At 44.6% G+C, this 25,898-nt stretch overlaps 1 protein-coding gene across 1 annotated transcript in view; it reads left to right on the forward strand.

Annotated features, from left to right (window-relative positions):
* The first annotated feature begins 981 nt into the window (after window positions 1–981).
* Window positions 982–25,898, forward strand: part of OSBP2 (oxysterol binding protein 2) — a 277,980-nt gene continuing 253,063 nt past the window's right edge. The window contains 2 exon segments of the mRNA XM_020996548.2: window positions 982–1,326; window positions 1,329–1,575. Of these exon segments, the coding sequence (XP_020852207.2) occupies window positions 1,227–1,326; window positions 1,329–1,575 (347 nt within the window). The 5' untranslated portion in view covers window positions 982–1,226.

Genomic DNA, 25,898 nt, shown 5'->3' on the forward strand with positions numbered 1-25,898 from the left:
GATGGTGATGACGGCCGATAGTGCCCTTCCCGTCCTGCTGAGGATTCCGCACCGGTGCTCACCTCCATTCCGGGATGGGCTCCCGGCAATGCCAGTGCTCAGGGCACTGGGCATGGGCTTCCGACAGCCTGGTCCAAATCCCAGCCGGGCACTCCCTAGCTACAAAACCCTCTTGCACCCTCAGTTTCCTCATCTGTGATGCTGGAGGTTCATGGGGGCTTGCTGGCCGCAGGGCACACTTCCCAGCAGCACTGGACGAGGAGGAGGGCCAGTGCTGGTCGCTCTTTGCCTGTCCTGAATTGCCCGTGCTGCGTGGCCCTCGGCAGGACGGACACTCTGAGGGCACGCCACCGTGCCAGGGACCAGAGATGCTTCGCCTGGGGCGTGCTCGCCACGTGCGTACCGCAGCCAGTGCGCTCCTAGAGGTTAGAGCCCGGCAAGGGGCGCAAGGCGCGAGGACTCTCCCCGTTCGCCAAAGAGAGCCCGCCAGGAGTCACGCCGCGGCCAGCCGCCCAGGGCGGGGACACGTGCTGCCCTCGCCCGGTAGGGGGAGCAAGGCGCGCGCCAGCTCCGCCAGAGTCTGCACGTGTCCCGCGGCAGAGGCAGGGCGGGCGGGACCCCACCCACGTGCTCTCCTGTGGCTCACTCCGCCAATCGGAGCCCGAGGCAGCTCGGAGGGCGGGGCTCCCTCACGTGCCTGCTCACACCCGCGCTGGCCGGCGCGCTTTCTCTCGTTCCCTTTCTCTGTGTCAGACGGAGCCGGGGGCGAGCGAGGAGAGGGGCGGAGGCTGCTGCCGCCGCCGCCGCCGCTTCCTACCCTCCCCCTCCCCAACTCCTCCCCGCTTCCCCAAGGCGGGCTGGGAGGGGCGCTCACGCACGTGACGGCCCCCACCCCCGCGGCGCCGGCGCGCGCACTCTCGCGCCTCAGAGGTCCAAGGCTCGGTCCGGAGGCGGGAGGGGCGCCCACGTGACGGCCCCGCCCCCCCACGTGCCACTCTCGCAGCTGCGGCGCCGGCCTCACACCTGTCGGGCTCCGGGGGCTCCCTCCTCGCGGCCCGCTGCCGCTGTCGTTGTCGCCGCCGCCGTCGCCGTCGCCGTCGCCCCCGCCGGGAGTCCTGCGCCGGGCGGGAGCGGGGGCCGCCCTCGTGACGGGCTCCCCAGGCTGGCGCTGGGCTCGCGGGGGTGGGCGGCGGCGGCGGCTCCGCCCGGGGCTCGCGGGGGCGTCCATGGGGAAAGCCGCGGCGGCGGCAGGCGGGGACGGCCCGCGGGGCCCCGGGGGCGGAGGGGGCGCCCGCGGGCTCTCGTCCCTCCTCAGCGCCGTGCCCTGCTGTCATGCCACACTGAGGCGCCTGCCATGAGCGCGCTGCCCCCGCGGCCTCCGCTTGCATCGACGCCGCCGCCGCTGCCCGAGCCCTCCGAGGAGGCGGCTGCGGAGGCCAGGCCTCCAGGCGCCGAGGACGGCCGCGGGAGCAACCCCGACACCTTAAAGGGCTGGCTCCTCAAATGGACCAACTACCTGAAGGGCTACCAACGCCGCTGGTTCGTTCTCAGCAACGGCCTCCTCTCCTACTACAGGTAGGGGCGGGGCGGGGGGCTGTGCGCCTGCGCCATGGCGGGGGCGGGGGTGGGGTGGGGTGGGGATAGGGGAGAGGTCGGGCGGGCGGGAGGTGCACAGCTCCCCCGGCTGGAGGGGGGCGGTCCTGGGCCAGTGCGCCTGCGTGGCGGGAGCCCCCCCCCCGGTGGCGGGCCGGGGGGCCTGCGTGCGCAGAGGCTCGCGAGGCCGCCCGAGGGTCCCCGGTGCGAGGGGGGGTTCTGAGGCGGGGGGGACGTGAACGAGCTAGGCCGAGGGGTCAGAGCTGGGAGGAAGGGAGGAAGGGACGCCCCCCCAAAACCCCCCCCAACAATGTCACCTCGGGAAGAGTAGGGCACGGCCGGACAGCGGGGATGGTCACCGTGGACGGGTCGTGCCCTGGTCAGCCCGCAGCTTGGGACCGTGTCAGGGGAAGGACGCGGAGATCATTCGGAGGGGCAACAGCCAGGGGAGTGAAAAGCCCCCGGACACTTCTGGGAAGGGCTTCACACCCGGGGACAGAAGCCTTGGGTGGGCCGAGGAGAGCCTCGGATAGCGGTTGTCTTCGAGGACGGTGCTGCTGGTAGTAACCCGAGCTGTCCAAAAGTGCGGTGGCTTCCCCGGGGGAAGGCTGGATGGCCGCATGGCCAGGGCAGTGCTGGCTCTTGGCCGGTCACGACTTGGACTCGGGGCTCTGCTGGAACCAGCTGCAGAGCCGGGCGCAGAGTGTCCCTGTGTGGCTTGGAGGGGAAGAAGCTGGAGGTAAAGCGACGGCGTGGGACTTCGTTAAGGGAGTTGGGGGAAGAGCGAGGAGACCCGGAACTTTGAGCAGTTCACGGGATAGATGGAGGTGTCAGGAGACACCTGTTAACGTGGCTGTGCAGGGAGAGATGTGATCAGTTTTGTGCTCTTCCCCACGTTTCACTCATGTTACATGTGAGATATGACAGCTCCTTAGAGGGCACTTAATCTGTTAGAGGCAGCAGGGTGGCCCAGTAGATATGCTCTTGGTCTGGAGTCGGGAAGACTTGAATTCAAACTCTTCGGACATACTTACAAGTTCTGAATGTGGGCAAGGAAGTGACTTAATCACTGTCTCTCTCAGTTTCTTCATCAGTAAAGTGGGGATAATAATAGCACCTACCTCCTAGGATTGCTGTGGGGATAAAATAAGACGTTGTTTACTTTAAAGTGATACGTAAAAGCTTGTTATTATGATTATTTTATGAACCACTGGTCATATTAACCCAACTGATGGCACATGATTTGGGGATTTGCAGTTAGATTCACTTTGGGAAGGTTTTCAGAATTTTGTGGCATCAGAAGAGGTAGAGACATCCTGGGACGTCCCAAAGCAAGCATTGGGCGTTACTTGTCTGATCTGTTGTGATTAGGAGGGGAAGAGGTCATTCAGGTAAGTGAGTGTTTTCATTCTTCTTTGGTTTGTCACTGCAGAGAGAAGTTTACCACCCTTCTCTGCTCATTCACCTCAAAACCAGCCTACAACATATGGTTACACGGTAGATAATATTATTACATAATTCCATTAGGAAGAGTGAAGGCAAGTCCCAGCATAGGAGGGAGGTGTCTGTCCTTATATGCTTCTCATTCACTGTCCTGTGTGTAGAAGGGTGTAGAGACGGTATGTCTTCATGTCGTCTCTCTAACCTGTATGCCGCCAGACTGGGAATAATTGTAAAGCGCTCGGTGCCATCTTGATGGTGTGTGTAACGGGTTCTTAGGCATGTTCCTTGTGCCCATTCACTGGTAGACAAGTGATCTGCTTTGCTGACACGGATTCTGTATTTGCTTAAGTAAGGAGTCTGGTATCTAGGGTGAGGATTATCGATCAATGTTGTTATAGAACCCATGTAGCTACAATGTTTACATGGTAAATACTGAACATCTTCCTTTCCTGCAAGAATTATCTGTTTGTAATACATATGTGAAGGTCCAGAATGGGTCTTATGATAACAGGAAAAAAAGTAACTTTACTGATCAGGTTGTGAGTACAGAGACTAATTTGAGGGAGCAGTTTCTGTTAAACTCCTTTTCAAACAAGCTTAGCAGTGTAGTTGAAGGGCACCTTAGAAATCGTAGAGTCTGATGTCTCATCCAATGTAGGAAGCTCTTCCTGTGGTTGTGCATCTGTACGGGCAACACCTCCCTTGTTGGAGAGCTCCAGTTAAAAAGTTCCATGTATTGAGCAGAAATGGGCCTTGTGACATGTGCTTTGGGGTCCCAGTCCTGCCTTCTGAAGCAACAGAAAACAAGTTTGTGCCCTTTTTTGCATGAATTGGAAGACCGAGGTTATTCCTCTTCTCCGCTCTCCTTCTTAATCCATCTCCACATTAAACACCCTGAATTCTTTCACTTTGTGAAACAGCAGTCGGGGACTCTATTGAGTCACTCTCTGTATTCCCCCCAGGGTGTGGTACAGAGTGCCCACGGGAGGGATGCAGTATGAATTTATCTTCTTACACCTTCCTCTCCTCCCAGACTCAGCGGTTTGGTGTCTTTGGCCTCCTTGCTGTTCTCCCTGCGTCTCCTGACTCCAGGCATTTTCCCTTGCTGTCTCCCAGGCCTGGAATGCTCTCCCTCTTCTGTCTGTCTTCCAACTTCCTTCAAGTCCCAGCTAAAATCTCACCTTCTGCAAGAAGCCTTCTGTGATTCCCTTTAATGTTAATGCCTTTCCTCTGGTAAATATCTCCAATTTATCCTTTTATCTTGTTTGCCCACAGTTGTTGGCATGCAGCTTCCCTCATTAAATTGTGAATTCCTTGAGGCAGGGACTGTTTTGTGCCTAATGCTTAGCACAATGCTGGCCACATAGTTGACACTTAAATCCTGTTGACTTGATTTATTGAGTAAAGGAGTGAGTGAGTATGTAAGTAGATTAAATGTGCCTGTAAACACACTTGGGGAAAAAGCGAGGAATTGATGATGCCTGGCTACAAGTCAGGGAATCCGTTTTTTATAATTGTAGAGCTTATTGTCTATAAATATATCAATGGTGTTTTAGGCATCAACAAAAACCGGACATTAGGAAAAACACAATGGGAAGAAGAGTGAGGCCAAAGCAGCTTGTCAGAGGAATTAGTTATACGTTCCTATATTCTTGCAATTTGGAGCTGAACAAAGTGAAGTGTTTCACACATTGTCTCTGATTTAAAACGTATCTAGAAGAGGCTATCTTTTCTCCCCCCACATTTTCAAAATTTCAGGGGTACTAAATACACCTTAAGCTTTGTTCATGGCTCATACTTCTGCCTTGAAACAAAGTGACCAGTGGGGTTTTAAATGGTTACATACTTTGTAGTTTTTAATAAAAAATTGCAGTGAACATTTATAAGTGGAGATAAGCCATGATCCTCTGTCTTCAAGGATTTATAGTCTTGATTTCAGTGCCTGTGGGCAGAGTTAAGAGATTTCATTGAGTAGTACTGACATTTATCAGATGCACTAATCTATAATTAGTTTATGAGGTTAGACATCAGTAATTTTAAGATAGTTTGGATACAGATAATAATAATAGCTATCATTTATATAGTTCTTACTACGTGCCAGGCACCATGCTAAACGCTTTGTAATTATTATCTCTTTTGATCTTACAACAACCCTGGGAGGTAAGTGCTATTATTATCCCCATTATACAGTTGAAGAAACTGAGGCAAACAGGTTTAAGTGAATCTCCCAGCTAGTAAGTAAGTGTCTGAGGCTAGATTTAAACTCAGGTCTTCCGACTCCAGGCCTGACACTCTGTCTATGCCACCTTACTGCCCAAGATCTAAATAAGCAGATAAGACAGTGGGCCAAAACTGATTCATGCATTATTTTATAAAAATATATTATTTATTTCTAAAATTTATTTGTTGACTGATTGACAGAGTCTTCCTATCTCAATCCATGCTGAAAGTACCTTGGCCACCCACCGGCCCAGTCTCAATATTAATTAGTATGAAAGCTTTAACCAGTTCTTCTTCCACCTGGGCTAGTCAGCCCCTCTTTGGGAAGCCGGGTGCCTTTCTGGTCCTGGGGGCTCACCGTATTGGTGCTGGAATTAGTATGGAACTTACTTGCTTGAGCTCACTGCAGCTCAGACCTTCCAAAATGAGGCAATGCACCAGCCTCAGCCTCTCCAGCAACAGTGGGACCACAGGTGTGTGTGCTACCATACCCAGCTTTAAAATTTATTTAAAACATTTTATTTTTTAAATTTTTGACTTAACAAGAAAACATTTCCATACGCACAACAGAACACAAAAGACAGTTCTATGGAAACTGCTTAAAAAACCCACAACTACATAATGAATTCAACATTATTTTTTCCAGATTGTCTTTCTTCTCTATGCTTCTTTCTTAACTTCTTTTTTCTTCATTATTGCATTTTAAAAAAAATTAAAATCGCTCTCTTCTTGTCATCACTTACTAACCACCTTCCCACCTGCTGCCCCCCCAATGCCAGCCCCCCAGTTAGAGGAGGGTTTTCCTCCTCACTGGAAGTCTTCGGGTAAGTGCTGGATGCCTTGTCGGGTAGGTGAACAGAGTAACCTTAGTTGTTCACTCAGTGGCTTCTGACGTTCCTTCCCAGGCATGGATTCTGTGGCGCTGTGACGCCTCAGGTGATCGTGCACAGTTCGGCAGGACGCAGATGTCAGTTCTTTGTTATTTCTAGGCTGAGCAGCTGCGACTTGAAGAACCTGAAGGAGGGCTGGAGGGACAGGCTGATGGCTGCTTAGTTCTCTGCATTACAAACGCAATATTTGGATATGTGGAGTTAAAAATACTCCCTAGATCCTGGCAGATGTAGAAAGCATTTCTGGGCTGTGTGTAATTGTTGAGCTTACACTCTCTCCAGCAGCGTTCTAGGAATGGTGAGAGAGGACAGAAGATTGTATGGGAGTAGGGAGTGGATACTGGAATGGATTATTTGGTCTTAATTTTCTGCTTGTTTTCAGTACTTCCATTTCTTAATTTAGTCTCAGCTTCCATCTTGTTTTTAATCTGTCATAGCCTTCCCAGTCATGTTGTCTTACTTGAGTCTTGAATGGCGCTTGCTTCTCAGTCAGTCAGCAACATTTATTGAGCAATTACTATGTCCTGGCCTTGTGCTAATCACCCAGGAGCTCACATTCCATGGGGGAGACAACATGGGTACATTTTAGATAGATTCTAAGTAGGTGGAATTTGATCTCAGAAAGGAAGACACTAGCAGGTGGGGGCAGGGAATGACAGTAATGGCAAAGTTAGGGTTTGAGATGGAACATTCCAGAGAGCAAAGGGTAAGGGGTGGAGTCGATCTGGAGTGGGATGTTGGAGGGTTGGGTTAAGGGGAATTGGGAGTAAGGGAGAAAGCAGTAGGGGACAGAACAGGGTTTGAGTGATGACAGCTGGAAGTTCAGAATCACTGGGATGGGGAGAGGAGGATAGGGTCAGAGAATACTAGCCACTGAGGAATGAGTTCAGGTAGATTATTAGTGACTGGAAGGGATTCCATTGAGATGGGGAAGTGATAGTTCAGAGCCTTGCTTGCGTTATCGTCCCACCTTGTGGTGTTAGGTCCCCTGAGGCCTTGGAGATCCACCTCACAACAGGCAGGTACAGTCCTGGGCAGTTCAGATAGGAGGAAGGAGCTAGCAGTTCAAGGTGGATATTGTCTGGGAATGTCCTGTGTAGTGTCAGAGAAGGCGCTGGGATGAAGAGAAAGGCCTGAAACCTGGGGAGGGCAAACTGGAAAGACTCGAGAGTGAGTAGGCCTCCGACAGTGAACTGGATCTGGGTTGATGCCTGAGCCAAGGCAGAGGACTCCCAGGAAGTCCCAGGGGCAGAGGCAGAGGCCATAGTCAGGCTGGGGTTGGATCTGGTGGAAATGGGATACCCTTGAAAGTCCTAGTGGAGCTTGTGTGGCTCATTGTTTGGTTTAGAAAACATTGAAGGGCTCTCATTTGTTTTGACATCAACTTCATTTCCAAAAGATCCTTCCTCCCTCCATCTCATAGGCCGTTTCTGACTCAAGCTGGTGCCCTGCTAGCTTAGGACATTCAGCAGTTAACATATGGTTTACTTGGCCAGCAAGGGAAGGATGTTCAGATTAGGGAAAGGCTATTTGAGGGGTCACAACTTTAATTCAACTGGATGCAGCCACAGTGGATGGGTTGGTGTGGGTTCTTCTGCAGGTCTTCAGTCCGAAGTTTGAGGAAGAAGCTCCAGCCCTTCCCCTCTGGCTTCTTTTGTTGTCAGGGTCGGTAGCTTTTGAGCCTTTGTCCCTCCAGCCATTTACAACTCCCGATATTTTCAGTACCTCTTGTGGAAAAACTTAGCTTAATTTGCATGGAGTGAAGCATCAGCAAAAGGAGGCGAGGAGAGCTGTTTAGTATAATCAGCCAAGTTGGACTCTGTGTGCAGTATTCCATAGCTGCAGCCCCCCACGTAAAGAAGGAGGGAGGTATTTTTTTCTCGTCTCTTCTTTGGGGCCAAGTTTAGTCCTTATAATTTTGCAGGGTTTAGTTTGGATTTTCATTTTTTCCCATTTACTTTGCTTTAATTGTATATGTTGTTTTCTTGTGTCTGCTTAGGATGGTTTTAATTGTTAGTTTTTCTTTATGTTGAACCAAAATCTGAGGAGAGGCCTTTGCTTTGTCCAGTAGCACCCCAGAATCCTGCTGAAAGGAAATGGCTTTTATGTTTTAAGCAACATGATACAGTCTTGTTGTGGGCAAGAGGATTCATTTTATACACAGTTTCTCTATTGTTGCACAAAATCAGTTTTGATAAGCAAGCTTTTTACTTTGTAGCTTTGTAAATGCCCTTGATGAGGGTAAAAGAGGAGAGTGTAAAAGCTGGCTTGAAGCTTAACGTAAAAAAACTAATGTCTTGGCAACTGGTCCTGTCACTTCCTGGTGAATAGAGGGAGAAGAAATGGAAGCAGTGTCAGATTTTATATTCTTGGGCTCAAAGATCGCTGCAGACCATGACTGCAGCCATGAAATTAAAAGATACTTGCTCCCTGGAAGGAAAGCTATAGCAAATCTGGACAGCACACTAAAAAGCAGAATCACCTTGCCGACAAAGATCCATATAGTCAAAACTGTGGTTTTTCCAGTAGCAATGTATGGCTATAAGGAAAGCTGAGCACCACAGAATTAACACTTTTGAAATGTGGTGCTGGAGAAGACTTTTAGAGCCCCTTGGATAGCAAGGGGATCAAATTGGCCAATATTTAAAGAAATTAATTCAGACTATTCACTAGAAGGTCAAATACTGAAGCTGAAGCTTAAGTACTCTGGCCACACAGTGAGAAGACAGGACTCATTGGAAAAGACCCTGATGTTGGGAGGGATTGAAGGCAGAAGGAGAAGGGGAGGGCAGAGGAGGAGGGGGACAGAGAGTGTCATGGAAACAACACACATGAGCTCGGACAGCCTGGAGGAGACAGTAAAGGACAGAAGGGCCTGGTGCGCTGTGGTCTGTGGGGTCACAAAGAGTCAGATATGGCTGAACAGAAACAACAAGCTGTTCAGAGACACTGTGAAAAACATTGTTTCATTAGGCAACAAATTTTTTTTCTTTTATTTTTAAGTCTTTTTATTTTTAAAAAAATTTATTTATTTTTAGTTTTCAACATTTACTTCCACAAGATTTTGAATTCCAAATTTTCCCCCCATCTTGCCCCTCCCCCACCCCAAGATGGCATGTATTCTGAATACCCCTTCCCCCAGTCTGCCCTCCCTTCTGTCTCTCCCCACCCTTCTCTTATCCCCTTCCCCTTCCACTTTCCTGCAGGGCAGGATAGATTTCTGTACCTCATTTCCTATACTTCTTATTTCCCAGCTGCATGTGGAAACATTTTTTTTTAAACATGTGTTTCTAAAACTCCAGGCTCCAAACTTTCTCCCTTCCTCCCACCCCACCCACCCTCATTGAAAAGGCAAGCAACTCAATACGGGCCATACATGTGCAGTTATGCAAAGCACTTCCATCGTAGACATGTTGTGAAAAACTAACTCTATTTTCCTTAATCCTATCCTGCCCCCCCATCTATTCTATTCTTTCTTTTGACTCTATCCCTCCTCAGAAGTACTTCCTTCTGATTACCCCTTTCCCAATCTGCCCTTCTCTCTATCATCCCCCTGCTCTCTTGTCCCCTTCCTCCCCTGTTTTCCTGTAGGGTAAGACAGATTTCCATACCCAATTGAGTGTGTATGTTATTCCCTCCTTAAGCCAAATCCTATGAGAATAAGATTCCCTCATTTCTTCTCACCTTCCCCTGTTTCCCCTCCACTGTAAGAACCTTTTCATGTCTGTTTTGAGCGAGATAATGTACCCCATTCTACCTCTCCCTTTCTCCTTCTCCTAGTATAATCCTCTCTCACCCCTTAATTTTATTCTCCAGATATCACCCCTTCATCTTCAACTCACCCTGTGCCATCTATCTATCTATCTGTCTATCTATCTATCTATCCATCCATCCATATGATTTTTTCCCCTCCCACTACCCTAATACTGACAAAGGTCTCATGAGTTATAAATATCATCTTTCCATGCAGGAATGTGAACAGTTCAGCCTTAATAAGTCTCTTATGATTTCTCTTTCCGGTTTACCTCTTCATGTTCCACTTGAGTCTTGTATTTGAAAGTCAGATTTTCTATTCAGCTCTGGTTTTTTCATCAAGAATGCTTGAAAGTCCTTTATTTCACTGAATGACCATTTTTTCCCCTGAAGGATTATGCTCAGTTTTGCTGGGTAGGTGATTCTTGGTTGTAATCCTATCTCCTTTGCCCTCTGGAATATTATATTCCATGCCCTCTGGTCCCTTAATGTAGAAGCTGCTAAATCTTGTGTTATCCTGATTGTGTTTCCACCATACTTGAATTGTTTCTTTCTGGCTGCTTGTAAGATTTTCTCCTTGACCTGGGAACTCTGGAATTTGGCTACATATTCCTAGGATTTTCCTTTGGGGATCTCTCTCAGGAGGTGATCAGAGGATTCTTTCAATTTCTATTTTGCCCTCTGGTTCTAAAATATCAGGGCAGTTTTCCTTGATAATTTCTTGAAAGATGATGTCTAGGCTCTTTTTTGATCATGGCTTTCTGATAGTCCAATAGTTTTTAAATTCTGTCTCCTGGATCTATTTTCTAGGTCAGTTGTTTTTCCAATGAGATATTTCACATTGTTTTCTAATTTTTCATTCTTTTGGATTTTTCTACTGTCTTGATTTCTCATAAAGTCACTATCTTCCAATTGCTCTATTCTAATTTTTAAGGAAGTTTTCTTCAGTAAGCTTTTGGACTTCCTTTTCCATTTGGCCAATTTTGCTTTTTAGGGCATTCTCCTCATTGGCTTTTTGGACCTCTTTTGCCATTTGGGTTAGGCTATTTTTTAAGGTGTTATTTTCTTCAGTATTTTTTTGGGTCTCCTTTAGCAAGCTGTTGACTTGTTTTTCATGATTTTCTTGCATCACTTTCATTTCTCTTCCCAGTTTTTCCTCTACTTCTCTTACTTGCTTCTCAAAATCCCTTTTGAGCTCTTCCAAGGCCTGGATGATTCATATTTTTCTTGGAGGCTTTGGATGTAGGAGCTTTGACTTTGTTGTCTTCTTCTGGTTGTATTTTGATCTTCTTTGTCACCAAAGTAAGATAATATAGTCTGACTCTTTTTGCACTGCTTGCTCATGATCCCAGCCAATTACTTGAGTTTTAAACTCTTTGTTAAGGTAAGAGTCTGCTTCCAATGTGGAGAATGTACTGTCCCAAGCTTCAGGGGTTTGTACAGCTGTTTTCAGAGATACTTGTAGGGACCTGTAAATTTTCAGTTCTTCCAAGGTGGTATGATAAGGGTCGAGGTGTTTACTCTTTTCCTGGCCTGTGCTCTGGTCTTTGAGTGACCAGCCACAAGCAGTCTTTTCTCTCTCGGAATTTTGAGGAGGGTTTCCTCTGCACTGCCACTACAAGCTTTACCATGCCAGCGCTCCTCCTCTCCCTAGGACCGCCACGTAGAACTGTGACCCACATCCAAGGGCAGGCAAAGCAAGAGATTCCTGCCTCAGCACCAGCAAAGAGATCTGCAGTCCCCCTCTGATCAGCCACTGGATTCCCCCTCAGTCTGTGGGCCAGAAGCCCGTGCTCTGGAGCTGGCTGTGACCTAGCTCCTCTCTCAGCACCGCAGAAACAGACTTTTCCCACTGACCTTCTAAGTTGTCTTAGGCGTTCATGGATTGAGGAGTCTGGAAACCGCCACAGCTGCCTGCTATTCGGTCCTCTGAGGCCTGTTCCAGGTTCACTGTGGCCTGCACGCCCACGCCAAACTGCGTTCCTCTCCCTGCCCAGCGAGATATACTTTTCTGATCAACCATCCCGGTGGTCTTAGGCTGGAAATTTGCTTCACTCTGTCTTTTTGTGGGTTCTGCTGCTTTAGAATTTGTTTAAAGCCATTTTTTAATGGGTATTTGGAGGGGTTTCGGGGAGAGCTCAAGCAAATCACTGCTTTTACACTGCCATCTTGGCTCCGCCCCCGGCAACAATTTTCTTAACAACCATTTGTTTCAGTCTCTTCACCGTTCACTTAGTACAATGCCTGGCACATAATGCTTAATAAATGCTTGCTGCTTATTAAGAATGGCATAAGGTAAACTTTACACTCAGCCTCTCTAATTACCTGAGATCCCTAGGACCAGGGTCTGAATGGGCCGAAACCAGGCTTGAGGGAGCAGTGATTTTGATCATGGATGTCATAGAGTTTTGGTCTTGGAGGAGCCTTTCTTTTCAAGAAGAGTAGTTGTTGAGGTTGCTTGCCTTTTGTGTTCAAAGAGGACCAGTAATATCCCGGGGTGATGTCTTCACTTGTATGTGCATTTGGTTTAAGTGAGTCAGAGCTGTGCAAAGTCATCGACCTCCCTTTTCTGGATGTAACAACAGTAGCAGAGGCTCAGGCATCCAGTGCTTGCCTTGAACAGCTGGTGTAGTACAGGTGTCTGACATGTGGCCCCCATGCTACCCACAGCGCTCTGATTTAAATTTAATTAGGAATATTTAACAAAATAATGAAACCACAATAACAGCATGAGCATGTTAACTTGTGGGTGTCTAAGTCAACATGTAGTCAGCAGGGATGTATGTTTGACATCATGGGTGTAGTGGATAGGACCTGGGAGTGGGATTCAGGAGCTCTACCATTTAGTAGCTTTGAGGCCTCTCTCTGGGCCTCAGTTTCCTTGTGTGAAAATGAGGGATTTAGACTAGCTTATCTTCAAGGTCCCTTCTAACTCTAAAGTTCTTTGAGTCCATGATTCTTTGAGCAATATTTGAGAAGTGAGTGCTGTTATGAAGTCCATTTTCCTTTCTTGTAGTAGAGATCAGCGCCAGGTGTCTTACTCCCCACCTCTGTCCAGGTTATAGTAAAAATACTTAAAACAGCCCTGGATTGTGCTCTTCATATCCATGGTACTGTACCTTAAGATAATAACAATAATTCACATTTCCTTAGTGTTCTAAAGTTTGCAGAGCATTCTTATCACAGCACTGTGCTCTGGCCTAGTGCTTCCATTATTTCCTATGGACACATTCTATTTTATGTTAGTTATTTGTAGGCATGTCTTGTCTCTCTTTCTAGGCTTTAAATCCTTTGAGGTCAGGGACTGTGTCTCACTCTTCTTTTTCTTCTGAAAATTCTGTGATTTCAGGTGACTTGGTAATGGTTAATAAATGAATGCTGGATTGTTTAATTTGGGTAAGCACATAAGGCTCTGGTTCATCATCTCACTCAGATGGCATCTCTACAGGGTGCTGTTTCTGAGAAAATCATGATGGTGTGTAAAGGAAGTGCCATGGTGAAACTGGAGCCCACATGAGCATTCTGTAACTAGTTCAGTTGGCCCACTATTGTGATTGGGAGGAGCCTTTTTTTTATCAGCTCGGGAGCCATAACTTCGGCATCTTCAGAAAGGCCTGGTATTGTGAGAAAAAGTGGTTGAAGAGAAAGGACCATGGGGCCTGCTCTCAGTCTCAGGCCATATGATCCCTGAGAAATAGGGCCTCTTCGGCCTTTTTGTTCATTTGTCTTTTAGGTATGGAAAGTGGAGATTCTGACCTTGGGATCATAAAAACTCAGAGAGCAAGCCATGGGCTTCTGGGAGTCAGAGTCCAGAGTGGGCTTTGCAACCAGCGAAGCCTTGTTGCCCTGGAGAGCAAGGAGTGATCAAGAGATTGGGAGTGGCCTTCAGGACCCTCGACCAGACTTGGTGGGACCAGTGCTATGTAGAAACTGAGCTAAGTTAAAAGTCTAATCCCCCTTCAGAGAATGGGGTGATGTTGGAGGGAAATTTTTGTGTACTTGTTCTCACTGTATCTTTGAAGTAAATACACCATTATAAAAGCCAGTCAGCATTACATAGTTAAGTGAAATTTGTTCCTACACAAATGGGGAGAATGCAGCCGGTGGGGCTCCAGGCACTGGCAGTAGAAACAGACACTTAACAAAACCCTCAAGGTACCTGCTTGTTCCTGAGAGGCTTGGGTCAGAGCATGATAGTTAAGGAAGCAAATGGGAACTTGACTTTGCTCTCTTGGTGGAGCCTTCTGGGAGATGGGATTACCTAAGTAGGTCTGTCAGGAAGGATGGGCATCTGCAGAGAGCACATTCCTTAAACCAGAATCAATTGACGGTTATTCCAAAGAGGAACAACGCCATGTCCTAGATGAATAGATTGTATTCCCTGTGCACTGAGGAAGGAGAGAGTGTCCAGTGTTAGCCTGGAGCTGAAATTGGCAGAGTAGTATGTGCTAATTGACATGCCAGATGTCACCAAATTAGGAGGTGGCAATAATATGTTCTGTTGATTGTATTAGTTGTTTTTGTTTAGCGACCTACTTAAATCTCCACTCATAAAGTCCTTGAGTTAAGCTAATTGTTTTCTGACTTTTTCTATTTTCTTTCACTTGTTTTTGTTTTAAAAGTTCTGTGATTTTAGGTCACTTGGTGGTAATAAATAGCACATCCATGAATAACTCTTTGTGGTAACAGAATGTTTTGAATGAGTTAGCTCTCTTGAGCCTTGTAATATCCCTTTGAGGACAGGAGGACACATATCAGTATCTCTGTTTTATTGGTGAGTAAACTGAGCCTCAGAGAGGTAAAGTGACCCTGTAGAAGTCACACTTCATAAGGGGAAGAATAGGGACTTGAATCCAAGCCTTTGTGACTCAGCTCAATGTTCTTTCCACTGTATTTCCTAGTAACTTATAAAGTCCTACACATTTAATACCCTTTTGAGCTATATTGGATCATACCAATTTATGGTATGGGTCAGGAACAATGTTTTTCTAGGCCACTGGATTTTTTTTTTTATCATTACATTAGAGCCTCCAAATTAATCACATTTTCCCCTGGATACAATATCTTGTTTTGTTTTAAATAACCTTTCTATTTTGAATTTCCTTTACATAGCAGCGTGTACAATCATGCTGTAGGAGAAGCCTCGTCTGTCTCCATGGCAAGGATGTGAAGTCTCCATTGCTCCCACCGAGGCCTTGTTCTGGCATCACGTTCTCAGTGATAATGTAGCTGACACTACCATGACATGGGAGGGTTTACAAGGCACCGTAGCATTGTGAGCTTCTGGGCTTGGCCTGTAAAGGGAGGCTGTGGAGCACAGGTGCCAAGCAGCTGGAGTGTGGTCCAAAGCAGATTAATTTAGCAAAAGGAAAAATATAGATTACATTACATTTTAAAACTGAATCAATATGTGCCCCGCAGAGATCCTTTTGTCTGCATTAGTGGCCCCATGTCTATTTGGGGTTTGACACCCCTGAGCTACAGAGAGAGAGAGAGAGAGAGAGAGAGAGAGAGAGAGAGAGAGAGAGAGAGAGAGAGAGAGAGGAGAGAAATATATATGCAGTTAGGTAGTTGGTGCGGTGGAGAGGGTTCTGGGCCTGGAGTCAGGGAGCCTTGAGTTCAGATTAGCCTCAGACACTTACTGGCTAGGTGACCCTGGGCAAGTCACTTTGCCTCTGCCTCAATTTCCTCAACTGTAAAATGGGGGTAATAATAGCTCTTCGGGCAGCTAGGTCACTTCTAGCATTGAGATTCTGTGATCTCCAGAAAAGACAAAGCACAGAGAATTTGACCTTCTAATATAATAACTTGGCCTTTATTCTATGCTGGGCCTGAGAGTCATGTGAATTCTGCAGGTCTAGTTGCTGGGTTTCAATGTAGTAGTCATGGGACAGTGCTGTTTGTTAGTAATTCTAAATTCTTCCTCCACTTTTTTTGGGGGGGCTGTGGGAGGATCAGCTACAAAGTCCAATATGACCAAGCACCTGGGAAAGGAGGGGCTCTAGTAAGCCCAAGAACCTGTCTCTTGTGGAGGAGATCCCCTCAGGGTAGTATTCTAAGTCTGGCAGATTGTATTAGATTTCTGGGAAAGGGGGAGGCTCATTAAAGAGGATAGACCTGTTTTAGAAATGAGGCCTTTATCAGAGACACTGGCTGTAAAAATTCTTTACCAGTTTTCTGCTTCCCTACTAATCTTGGATGCATTTTCTTTGCTTGTGCAAAAGCTTTTTAGTTTAATGTAATCAAAATTATCCATTTTGCATTTCATAATGTTCTTTATCTCTTGTTTGGTCATAAATCCTTCCCTTCTCCATAGATCTGAAAGGTAAACTATTCCTTGCTCTTCTAGTTTGCCTATAGTATCAGTCTTTATATCTAAATCCTGGACCCATTTTGACTTTATCTTGGTATAGGGTGTAAGATGTTGGTCTATGCCAGTTTCTGCCATGTGTTTTTACAGTTTTCTCAGCAGTTTCTGTTAAATAGTGATATCTTATCCCAGAACCTGGAGTCTTTGGATTTATCAAATAGTAGATTAGTAGTAGTTATTGACTGTCATGTCTTGCATACCTAACCTATTCCACTGACGCACCACTGTATTTCTTAGCCAGTACCAAGTATTTTTGATGATTGCTACTTTATAATACAATATAAAATCTGGTACAGCTAGGCCACCTTCCCTTGCGTGTCTTTTCGTCAGTTCATAAGGGATAGTTCTCAAGGCAGAGGGAGGCAGAAGGGGGCAGAGGAATAGAGGAGGAAATCTAGGTGATGTAAAAACAAAAGATATGAATAAAAAACTACTACATTTTAAAATAATCACATTTTGTGTATGGAATACTGTCTCATTGCCTCAAGAAGCAGTGCTGACCTCATTGCTGTATGCCTGTGAAACATGGACAATGTACCAGTGCCGTGAATTGCTTCCATTTGAATTGTCTTAGGAAGATTCTGAAGATCACCTGGCAGGATAAGATAACCAGACACTGAGGTCCTTTCTTGAAATAAACTGACAAGCGCTCAAAGTACTTCTGAGAGTGCAGCTCATCCTTTGATTCTAATCAGTTGCCATATCTTGTCTTAGGTCCCCACTGCCCAGTCGTCTGTCCACTCACATGACCCCCCACCCAGTGTCCTATGTTGAGTTTTCCCCTCTCATCTGTATATTAAGCTCCCTCCTTCCAGTCTCTTCCCTTCCTGTGGACACTCCATATGGTTTCTATCGTGGCAGCCCTCAAGTGCAGGTCTGATCCTTTCACTTTCCTCCTGCTCAAGGGCCTTCAGTGACTCTTTCTTGCTTCTAAGATGGGATATAACTTCTGTTTGACTTTGAAAGTCCTTCACAGCCTGACTCCAACTTAGCTTTGCAGGCTCATTGAAAGTGGTTTTTCTTTGTCCACCCTGTGGTTTCTAGTGAAACTCTTTTCCAGTGTACAGCATCGTGTCTCCTGCTTCTTGGCTTTGACACAGGCTGTCTTCCCTGTCTGGAATACAATCTGGCCTCATTACTGACTTACAGAATCCCTAGCTTCCTTCAGTCAATTAGTAAGTCAAAATTGTCTTTATACGTAATTGGGAAAACAAATAAAATGGTACGCAATTAGGTTATGTATGTATAATCATGTAAAACATCTTTCCTTATTAGTCATAGTTGTGAAAGAAGAAAGAGACCAAAAAGAAAAAAAACAGGAAAAATATAAAGAAAGTGAAATAATATGCTTTGAACTGCATTTAGAATCCATCAGTTTTTTCGCTGAATGTGGATAGCATTTTTCATTGTAAGTCCTTTGTAATTGTCTTGGATCACTGCATTGGTGAGAAGAGCCAAGTCATTTATAGTTGATCTTGTACAATATTGCTGTTACTGTGTACAATGTTCTCCTGGTTCTACTCATTTCACTTTGCATCAGTTTATACAAGTCTTTCCAGGTTTTTCTGAAATAATCCTGCTTGTCATTTCTTATAGCACAATAATATTCCATTACATTCATATACCACAGCTTGTTTAGCCATTCCCCAGTTGATGGGAATAACCTCAATTTCCAAGTTTTTGCTATCACGAAAAGAGCTACTCTTAATATTTTTGTACTTGTAGGTCCTTTCCCCTTTTTTATGGTCTCCTTGGGTGAATAGACTTAGTAGTGGTATTGCTGGATCAAAGGGTATGAACAGTTTGGTTGCCTTAGGGCATAGTTCCAAATTGCTTTCCAAAATGGTTGCATTAGTTTGCAAGTCCACCAGCAGTGCATTAGTGTCCCAGTTTTCCTTCATCCTCTTCGGTATTTAATATCTGAACCAAGGTTTTTTCCCCCCAAAGGTGAAAGGCTAGTGTTAACTCTGTGTGACAGTATATTGCTCATTTTATGAAGGGGGAATCACTGACCTTAAAGAACTAAAGATACAAGGAGCAAAAGTAATGTTCTGGGACTCAAAATATATAAAATAGGCAAAATCATCAACTATAGTAATAATTTTCTCAAGAAGGTAAAATATCTAACTCCTCAAGTATAAAGAAATCTTTGTGTTTAAGTAGGAGTTACTTAAAATAAATAAATTAATTAGAATTAGTAGGAAAAATGTGGTCTAGAAATTGGAAGAAACTGCCCATAAAAAATATCTGGCATCAACTTAATAGAACAGTCCCAGATGATTCAGGCGGAAACTAATGTGTTTGAAAGCCTTGTCTGTGGGGAATTTTTGGAGATACCTGGAGAAAAATTGCACCATGCATAATCCTAATTGAATTGCTTTTACAAGTATTGTAAAATCTCATCCAGTAAAAGTTTTTTCTGCGTGCATTTCAAGTTCACAGCAAGAGTGGTGTAGAATACCTAAACCCGGAAGAGAGCAGTCACGCAAGATTTCTAACCCCTTGATGTATAATTCATACAATTCAAAATGATTATACTATGGTTACATCTAGGGCTTTCTGCAACTACAAGGTAGTGGGTAGGGGAAGCATGGTCTCCTGTATTATTAGCTAAAAAGGTGCCACCATCTTCTTTTTGTGTTCGCTTTCTGCATTTTTTCTTAATTCTTCTTAATCAACTCTGCTGTCACTACCGATTCTTAGCAGTTCAATTAGGATTATGTACAGCATAATTTTTCTCTGGGTATCACCAACAGTTTCCGATAGAGAAGGCTTTTGTCCTCTTCAGGTAAAAATAAAAATAAAATTATAACCACTGCACTGAGTAATTTGGCGATTAAGATGTTTAAGCCCTTCAATCTTTTGGGCCAAAGAAAACACTATACACAACATTTAGAACTTGATTTATGAAGAAGGTGGTCACAAATTCTCCAGTCATTGTAAGAGTTCTGACCTATGTTAGTTTCAAAGCTGACATGAGAAAATTCTAGTTCTGGAGTGATGTGAATAGTCCAGTAAGTTCCATCTGATTTCATTCCATTCAGTGACTACAAGGATTGATCATTGTAGCATCAATGACAGAACCTGGTGTCAGGTCACTAGTTCCACTCACATGAGTGACATCATTTGCAGGAACACCATCTTTCATGTAGAACTGGTCCATAGCTTCTGGGTCAAGTTTACTCATCAGAATTTCCAGTGTCTGATCTGGCTGGTTAATGACCTGACTCTTGGAAATCTAGAGTGTGCAAGTACCAGCAATCAAAGTGCATACACTACATGTAATATGCTAGAGGCAACTAGGTGACCCAGTAGATGCAGTTCTAAGCCTAGAGTCAGGAAGACCTGACTCCAGATACTTATGAGTTGTGTGATCCTGGGCAAGTCACTTAACCTCTATTTGCCTTAATGCACTGGACAAGGAAATGGCAAACCACTCTAGTATTTTTGCCAAGTCCGTGGGGTCACAAAAAGTTGGACATGACTGCACAAGAACAGTGTGCCGGGGACCGTGCTAGACAAAAGAGGCAAAAGACAGTCTCTGCCCTCAGGAAGCTTGCAATTTAATGGGGGAGACAACATGCAAACAAATGTATGCAAAGTAAGCTATGTACTAAAATACGATAAATGTGGTGTAGTCATTTTTCAGTCGTGTCTGACCCCATTTGGGGTTTTCTTGGCAAAGCCACTGGAATGGTTTGCCATTTCCTTCTCTAGCTCATTTTAAGATGAGGAAACTGAGGCAAGCAGGGTTAAGTGACTTGCCCAGGGTCACATAGCTATTGAGTGACCTAAGCAGGATTTAAATTCAGGAAGATGAGTCTTCCTGATCCAGGCCCTGGCGCTTTATCCACTGCCCCAGCAGGATAAATAGGAAATAATTAAAAGAGAGAACACTGAAATGAAGAGGGATTGGGAAAGGCTTCCGGTGGAATGTGGGATTTTAGTTAGGACTTGAAGGAAGCCAGAGAGGTCAGTAGTCTGAGCAGAGGAAGCAGAGCATTCTAGGCAGGAGGGACAGACACGGAGAATTCTGTGCAGAGCCAAGCTGTGAAGTGTCTTGTTCTTGGGATGGCCAGGAGGTCCGTGTCACTGGATGCACGATTACTGGAAAGGGAGGTGAGGCCAGGTTACACAGGGCTCTGAAGGCCAAACAGAGCCTTGGTATTTGATCCTGGAGGCCATAGAGGCCACTGGGGTTTATTGAGTAGAGGAGTGATGTGGTCAGACCTGAAGGGAGGGTGGATTGGAGGCAGGCAGACCCCCTTCGTATGACAGGAAGGTTGAGAGGCTGGGTGACGGGGAATATGGAAACTAAGAGGAGAGGGAAGTCTGGGGGGAAAGATAAGGAGTTCACACGTGGGCACAGTGAATTGATGTCAGTGAGCTGTCTGATGGGCACTTGAAGATGTGATCGGGAGGAGTGTTCAGGTAGGTTACCGCTGTCCACAGAGTTTAGCTTCGGGGTGAAGTAGTCCCAGGGTGTCAGGCAGTGTGTATCTGGAAAGGAGGAGTGGGGGGGGGCCTGGGCCTGGGCAAGGTGACTGCCATAGGGTTGTAGGGGGCTGCAGAGGATGCCTTCTCCCTCCATACCATTTCACTCGGCTCATCTCAGCTCCCTTGACTTCAGTGATCATTTCTAAGAACACGACTACAGTCTTATATCTCTAACTGCTTTTTGGACACCTCGAATTGAATGTCCCATAGATATCTTACACTTAATTTTACCTCAGGCCTTTTTCTAGTATAGGTTGGACTAGAGAAATGGCTTTTGGGGTCACTTTCAACCCTGAAATTTTGTGATCCCTCTAAAAAGACAAAAGTACACAGAATCTGGCCTGAGGGAACTAATGGCTATGGTTAAGTGACAAAAAGGGCAGAAATTCTGAAACAGTAGCATTATGTACTAGGCTGACAGTGACAGGTGCACCTTCCCCCTGTCAGTTATACATGAATTCCTGATAGATAGAGGGAGGCTGTCTTTTTCTGAGTTTCTCGTGTGATGCCACAGTAAAGGCACCTTTTCCTGTAGTTTTCCATTTTTGGCAAATGAAGATCTTTTGCTGGATAAAGGCTCTGAGTCTATTTTTTGCTCCTGAATCACACTTTGATTTAGTTTGTCAGCTAATTGAATCTTTGTCACAGTACTTAAAAGAGAGTAATCCCTTTAACATTCTCTCACCTGGACTCCTCTTCTGCCATGTTGCCACCCTGAGAAATTACTGACCTGGGGCCTTTTTCTCTCCCCGGGACCACCATTTCAGGAAGGACCCCAGCTGTGATTCACCTTACTCTGGCCTGGGCTCTCTTTAGACTCCGCTTTTTTCTTCCATCCTTTTGTATTGTCCCTGCCATTCCTTTTCCCTCCTCTGTGCCCCAAACCCTTCTGCCATGAAAATATTAGTTCCTTGGTAGAAGGCACTGCCTTGCTTGCTTATATTTGTATCCTAAGTGCCTAATGAATGCTGTGTCTATCTGTCTATTCATGTCTCTATTTCATCTCCCTAGAGCTGGAACTAGAATCTTGGTCTTAGGGTTAGAGTCCTATAGTTTCTGCTTTTTCAATTATGATTTGCCTAAATGCAGAATGATGTAACAATGAAATTATTTAAGAAAGTACCTTAAGTTTTAAATCTTAATGCTTATATGCCTTTACTGTTCAATTTGTTGATATGTTGCTTGGAATGTTTTTTTGTCACAGAATATGAAGGCTGGAGAAGAGTTTATAGAATGCAGAGTGGAAAGGAACTTTTAAGACCATCTAGTCCAGTTACCTTACTTTGCAGATGATTAAGCTAAGCTCTGGAAAAAGGAAGTGAGCTGCCCAAGGTCACACAGAAAGTGAATTTGTTATTCCCCGTGGTCCCCTCCCCCACCCCCCTCCCCCAATCTCAATCCACTGGCCACCCCTTTTAGACCCAAACCCACGTCTCCTTTGTCCTGGCAGAAGAGGATGGTCATTCTCTTCATTCATGCTTAAACGTATTTTCCTCCCAAGTGGTTGGTTGGTTGGTGGTTGTCCTTTATTCTGGAAGAGGACCACAATGACATCACTGCACCAGAGTCAAGTTTCAGCGTGTCTGACTGATCAGACCTGCATGAACTTGGAGTGCTCCCCCGCAGCTTGGGCACAAATAGTCTGTATAAACATTTCGGGTGGAGTCTCTAAATTTTCGCATCTTCTGTTTCTTTTGAGCTTCTTCAATTCTGCCTTGCTCATAGAGCACAGTACCTTCTTTAATGTTGGCACGCCATGTTGAGTGGTCCTGTGCCAGTGTCTTCCCTGTTACAATTCCAAAGTTCTTAAGAGAGACCATGAGAGTGTCCTTGTATCACATCTTCTGACCACCAGGTGAACACTTGCCCTATGTGAGTTCTCCATAAAATAGTCTTTTAGGCTGCATAACTTTGGCCTTCAAACAACGTGGCCAGACCATCAGAGTTGTGCTCTCAGAAGTAGTTTGAATGCTTGTCAGTTTAGTTCAAGAAAGGACGTCAGTGTCTAGTTATCTTATCCTGCCAGGTGATCTTCAGAATCTTCCTAAGACAATTCAAATGGAAGAGATTCCATTTCCTGGCATGGCACTGGTAGACTTTCCAGCTTTCGTAGGCATACAGCAATGAGGTCAGCACTGCTTCTTGAGGCAGTGAGACAGTATTCTATACACAAAATGTGATTATTTTAAAATGTAGTAGTTTTTTATTGATATCTTTTGTTTTTACATCACCTAGATTTCCTCCTCTATTCCTTTGCCCCCTTCTGCCTCCCTCTGCCTTGAGAACTATCCCTTATGAACTGATGAAAAGACATGCAAGGGAAGGTGGCCTAGCTGTACCAGATTTTATATTGTATTATAAGGCAGTAATCATCAAAACTACTTGGTACTGGCTAAGAAATACAGTGGTAGGTCAGTGGAATAGGTTAGGTATGCAAGATATGACAGTCAATGACTACTACTAATCTACTATTTGATAAATCCAAAGACTCCAGGTTCTGGGATAAGATATCACTATTTAACAGAAACTGCTGAGAAAACTGTAAAAACACATGGCAGAAACTGGCATAGACCAACATCTTACACCCTATACCAAGATAAAGTCAAAATGGGTCCAGGATTTAGATATAAAGACTGATACTATAGGCAAACTAGAAGAGCAAGGAATAGTTTACCTTTCAGATCTATGGAGAAGGGAAGGATTTATGACCAAACAAGAGATAAAGAACATTATGAAATGCAAAATGGATAATTTTGATTACATTAAACTGAAAAGCTTTTGCACAAGCAAAGAAAATGCATCCAAGATTAGTAGGGAAGCAGAAAACTGGTAAAGAATTTTTACAGCCAGTGTCTCTGATAAAGGCCTCATTTCTAAAATATAGAGAGAACTGAGTCAAATTTACAAGAATACAAGCCATTTCCCAATTGAAAAATGGTCAAAGGATATGAACAGGCAATTTTCAAAGGAAGAAACTAAAGCTATCTGTAGTCATATGAAAAAATATTGTAAATCACTATTGATTAGAGAAATGCAAATCAAAATGACTCTGAAGTATCACATCACACCTTGGCTAACACGATAAAACAGGACAATGATAAATATTGGAGAAGATGTGGGGAAATTGGAACACTAATGCATTGTTGGTGGAGTTGTGAACTGATCCAGCCATCATGGAGAGCAATCTGGGACTGTGCCCAAAGGGCTATAAAATTGTGCATACCCTTTGACCTGGCAATACCACTTCTAGGTCTGTATCCCAAAGAGATCATAAAAACAGGAAAAGGACCCACATGTACAAAAATATTTGTAGCAGCTCTTTGTGTGGTGGCAAAGAATTGGAAATTGAGGGGATGCCCATCAGCTGGGGAATGGCTGAACAAGCTGTGGTATATGAAAGTAATGCAGTACTGTTGTGCTATAAGAAATGATGAGCAGGCCGACTTCAAAAAAAAACTGGAAAGACTTACATGAATTGATAGTGAGTGAAATGAGTAGAACCAGGAGAATGTCGTACACAGTAACAGCCACATTGTGCGATGACTGACTTTGATAGACTTGGTTCTTCACAGCAGTGAAAGAATCTAAGACAACTTCAGAAGACTCATGATGGATGGAAAGTGCTGTCCCCATCCAGAGAAAGAACCTTGGAGACTGAATGCAGATGGAAGTGGACTATTTACTCTCCTTTTCCTTTGTTGTTTTGTATTATTGCTTCATCCTTGAGGTTCCTCCCATTAGTTCTGATTGCTCTTTACATCATGACTAATGGGAAAATATGCTTAATATGAATGTATAATAGATTGCATTCTGTCTTGGGAGGGAGAGAAAATTTAAAACTCAAAATCTTATGGAAGTGAATGTTGAAAACTAAAAATAAATAAATTATATATAAAAAAGAGAGAATTATCCCTTACAACAAAGTATTTTTTTTAAATAAAAAGAAAAAAAATTAAAACCAATCAATGGGAAAACACCTGACAATATACAAAATATTTCAACTCATGGACTCCTGCAAAGAAGTAGGAAGAAGCACATCTTCTTTGGGCCCAAGCTTGTTCTTTATATTTTTGCAACATTTAGGTTTTTGTGATTTTTTTGGTGATTATTCTTTCTATTTATTTTGCAGGGATTGTACATATTGTTTTCCTGGTTCTGGTTACTTCATTTTGCATTAGTTCGTATAATTCTTTTATTTTAATTTTTTAAAATTTATTTTGATTTATCAACAATCACTTCTTTAAACCTTTGAGTTTTAAAATTTTCTCCCTGCTCCTCCCGTTCTCCCTCCCCAAGATGGCACACAATCTGATAAAGGCTATACATATACATTCCTATTAAACATATTTTTACATTAGTGATAGTTGTAAGGAAGAATTAGAACTAAATAGGAGGAACCACCAGAAGGAGGAACCACCACAAAACAGAAGGAAAAAAATAGCAAATAGAAAGCTTCGATCTGCATTGAAACTCCATAGTTCTTTCTTTGGATATGGATAACATTTTCCACCATGAGACCTTTGGAGATGTCTTAGATGCTGAGAGGGGCTAAGTCTATCAATGTTGGTCGTCGCACAACATGGCTGTTACTGCTGTTTCTGCTCACTTCACTCAGCATCAGTCCGTACAAGTCTTTCCAGGTTTTTCTGAAGTCCATCCACCTGTTCATTGTTTCTAATTGCACAGTAGTATTCCATTACTTTCATATACCACAGCTTGTTCAGCTATTCCGCAATGGATGGGCATCCTCTCAGTTTCCAGTTTTTTGCCACCACAGAGAGAGCTGCTATAAATATTTTTGTACATGTGGGTCCTTTTCCTGTTTTTATGGTCTCTTTGGGGTACAGCCCTGAAGTGCTATTTCTGGGTCAACATAATTCTTCCCCTGCTTCTCTGGCATCATTGTGTTTGTAATTTTTTCTATGATACAGTAATATTCCATTATAGTCACGTATTTACATTTGTTTAGCAATTGAGCAGCCTCTGTTTTGATTCCAGTTCTTTGCTACTGCAAAAAAGTGCTGCTGGAAAGATTTAGCTGTATATAGTGCCTTTCTCTTTTTGTTAAGGGCCTTCTTGGTATATATGCCTAGGGGAATCTCCTGGTCACAGGGTATGGGCATTTTAGTCAC

The sequence above is a fragment of the Phascolarctos cinereus genome, unplaced genomic scaffold (assembly GCF_003287225.1).
Source record: "Phascolarctos cinereus isolate Bilbo 61053 unplaced genomic scaffold, phaCin_HiC Scaffold_4;HRSCAF=312, whole genome shotgun sequence".
Lineage (NCBI taxonomy): Eukaryota > Metazoa > Chordata > Mammalia > Diprotodontia > Phascolarctidae > Phascolarctos > Phascolarctos cinereus.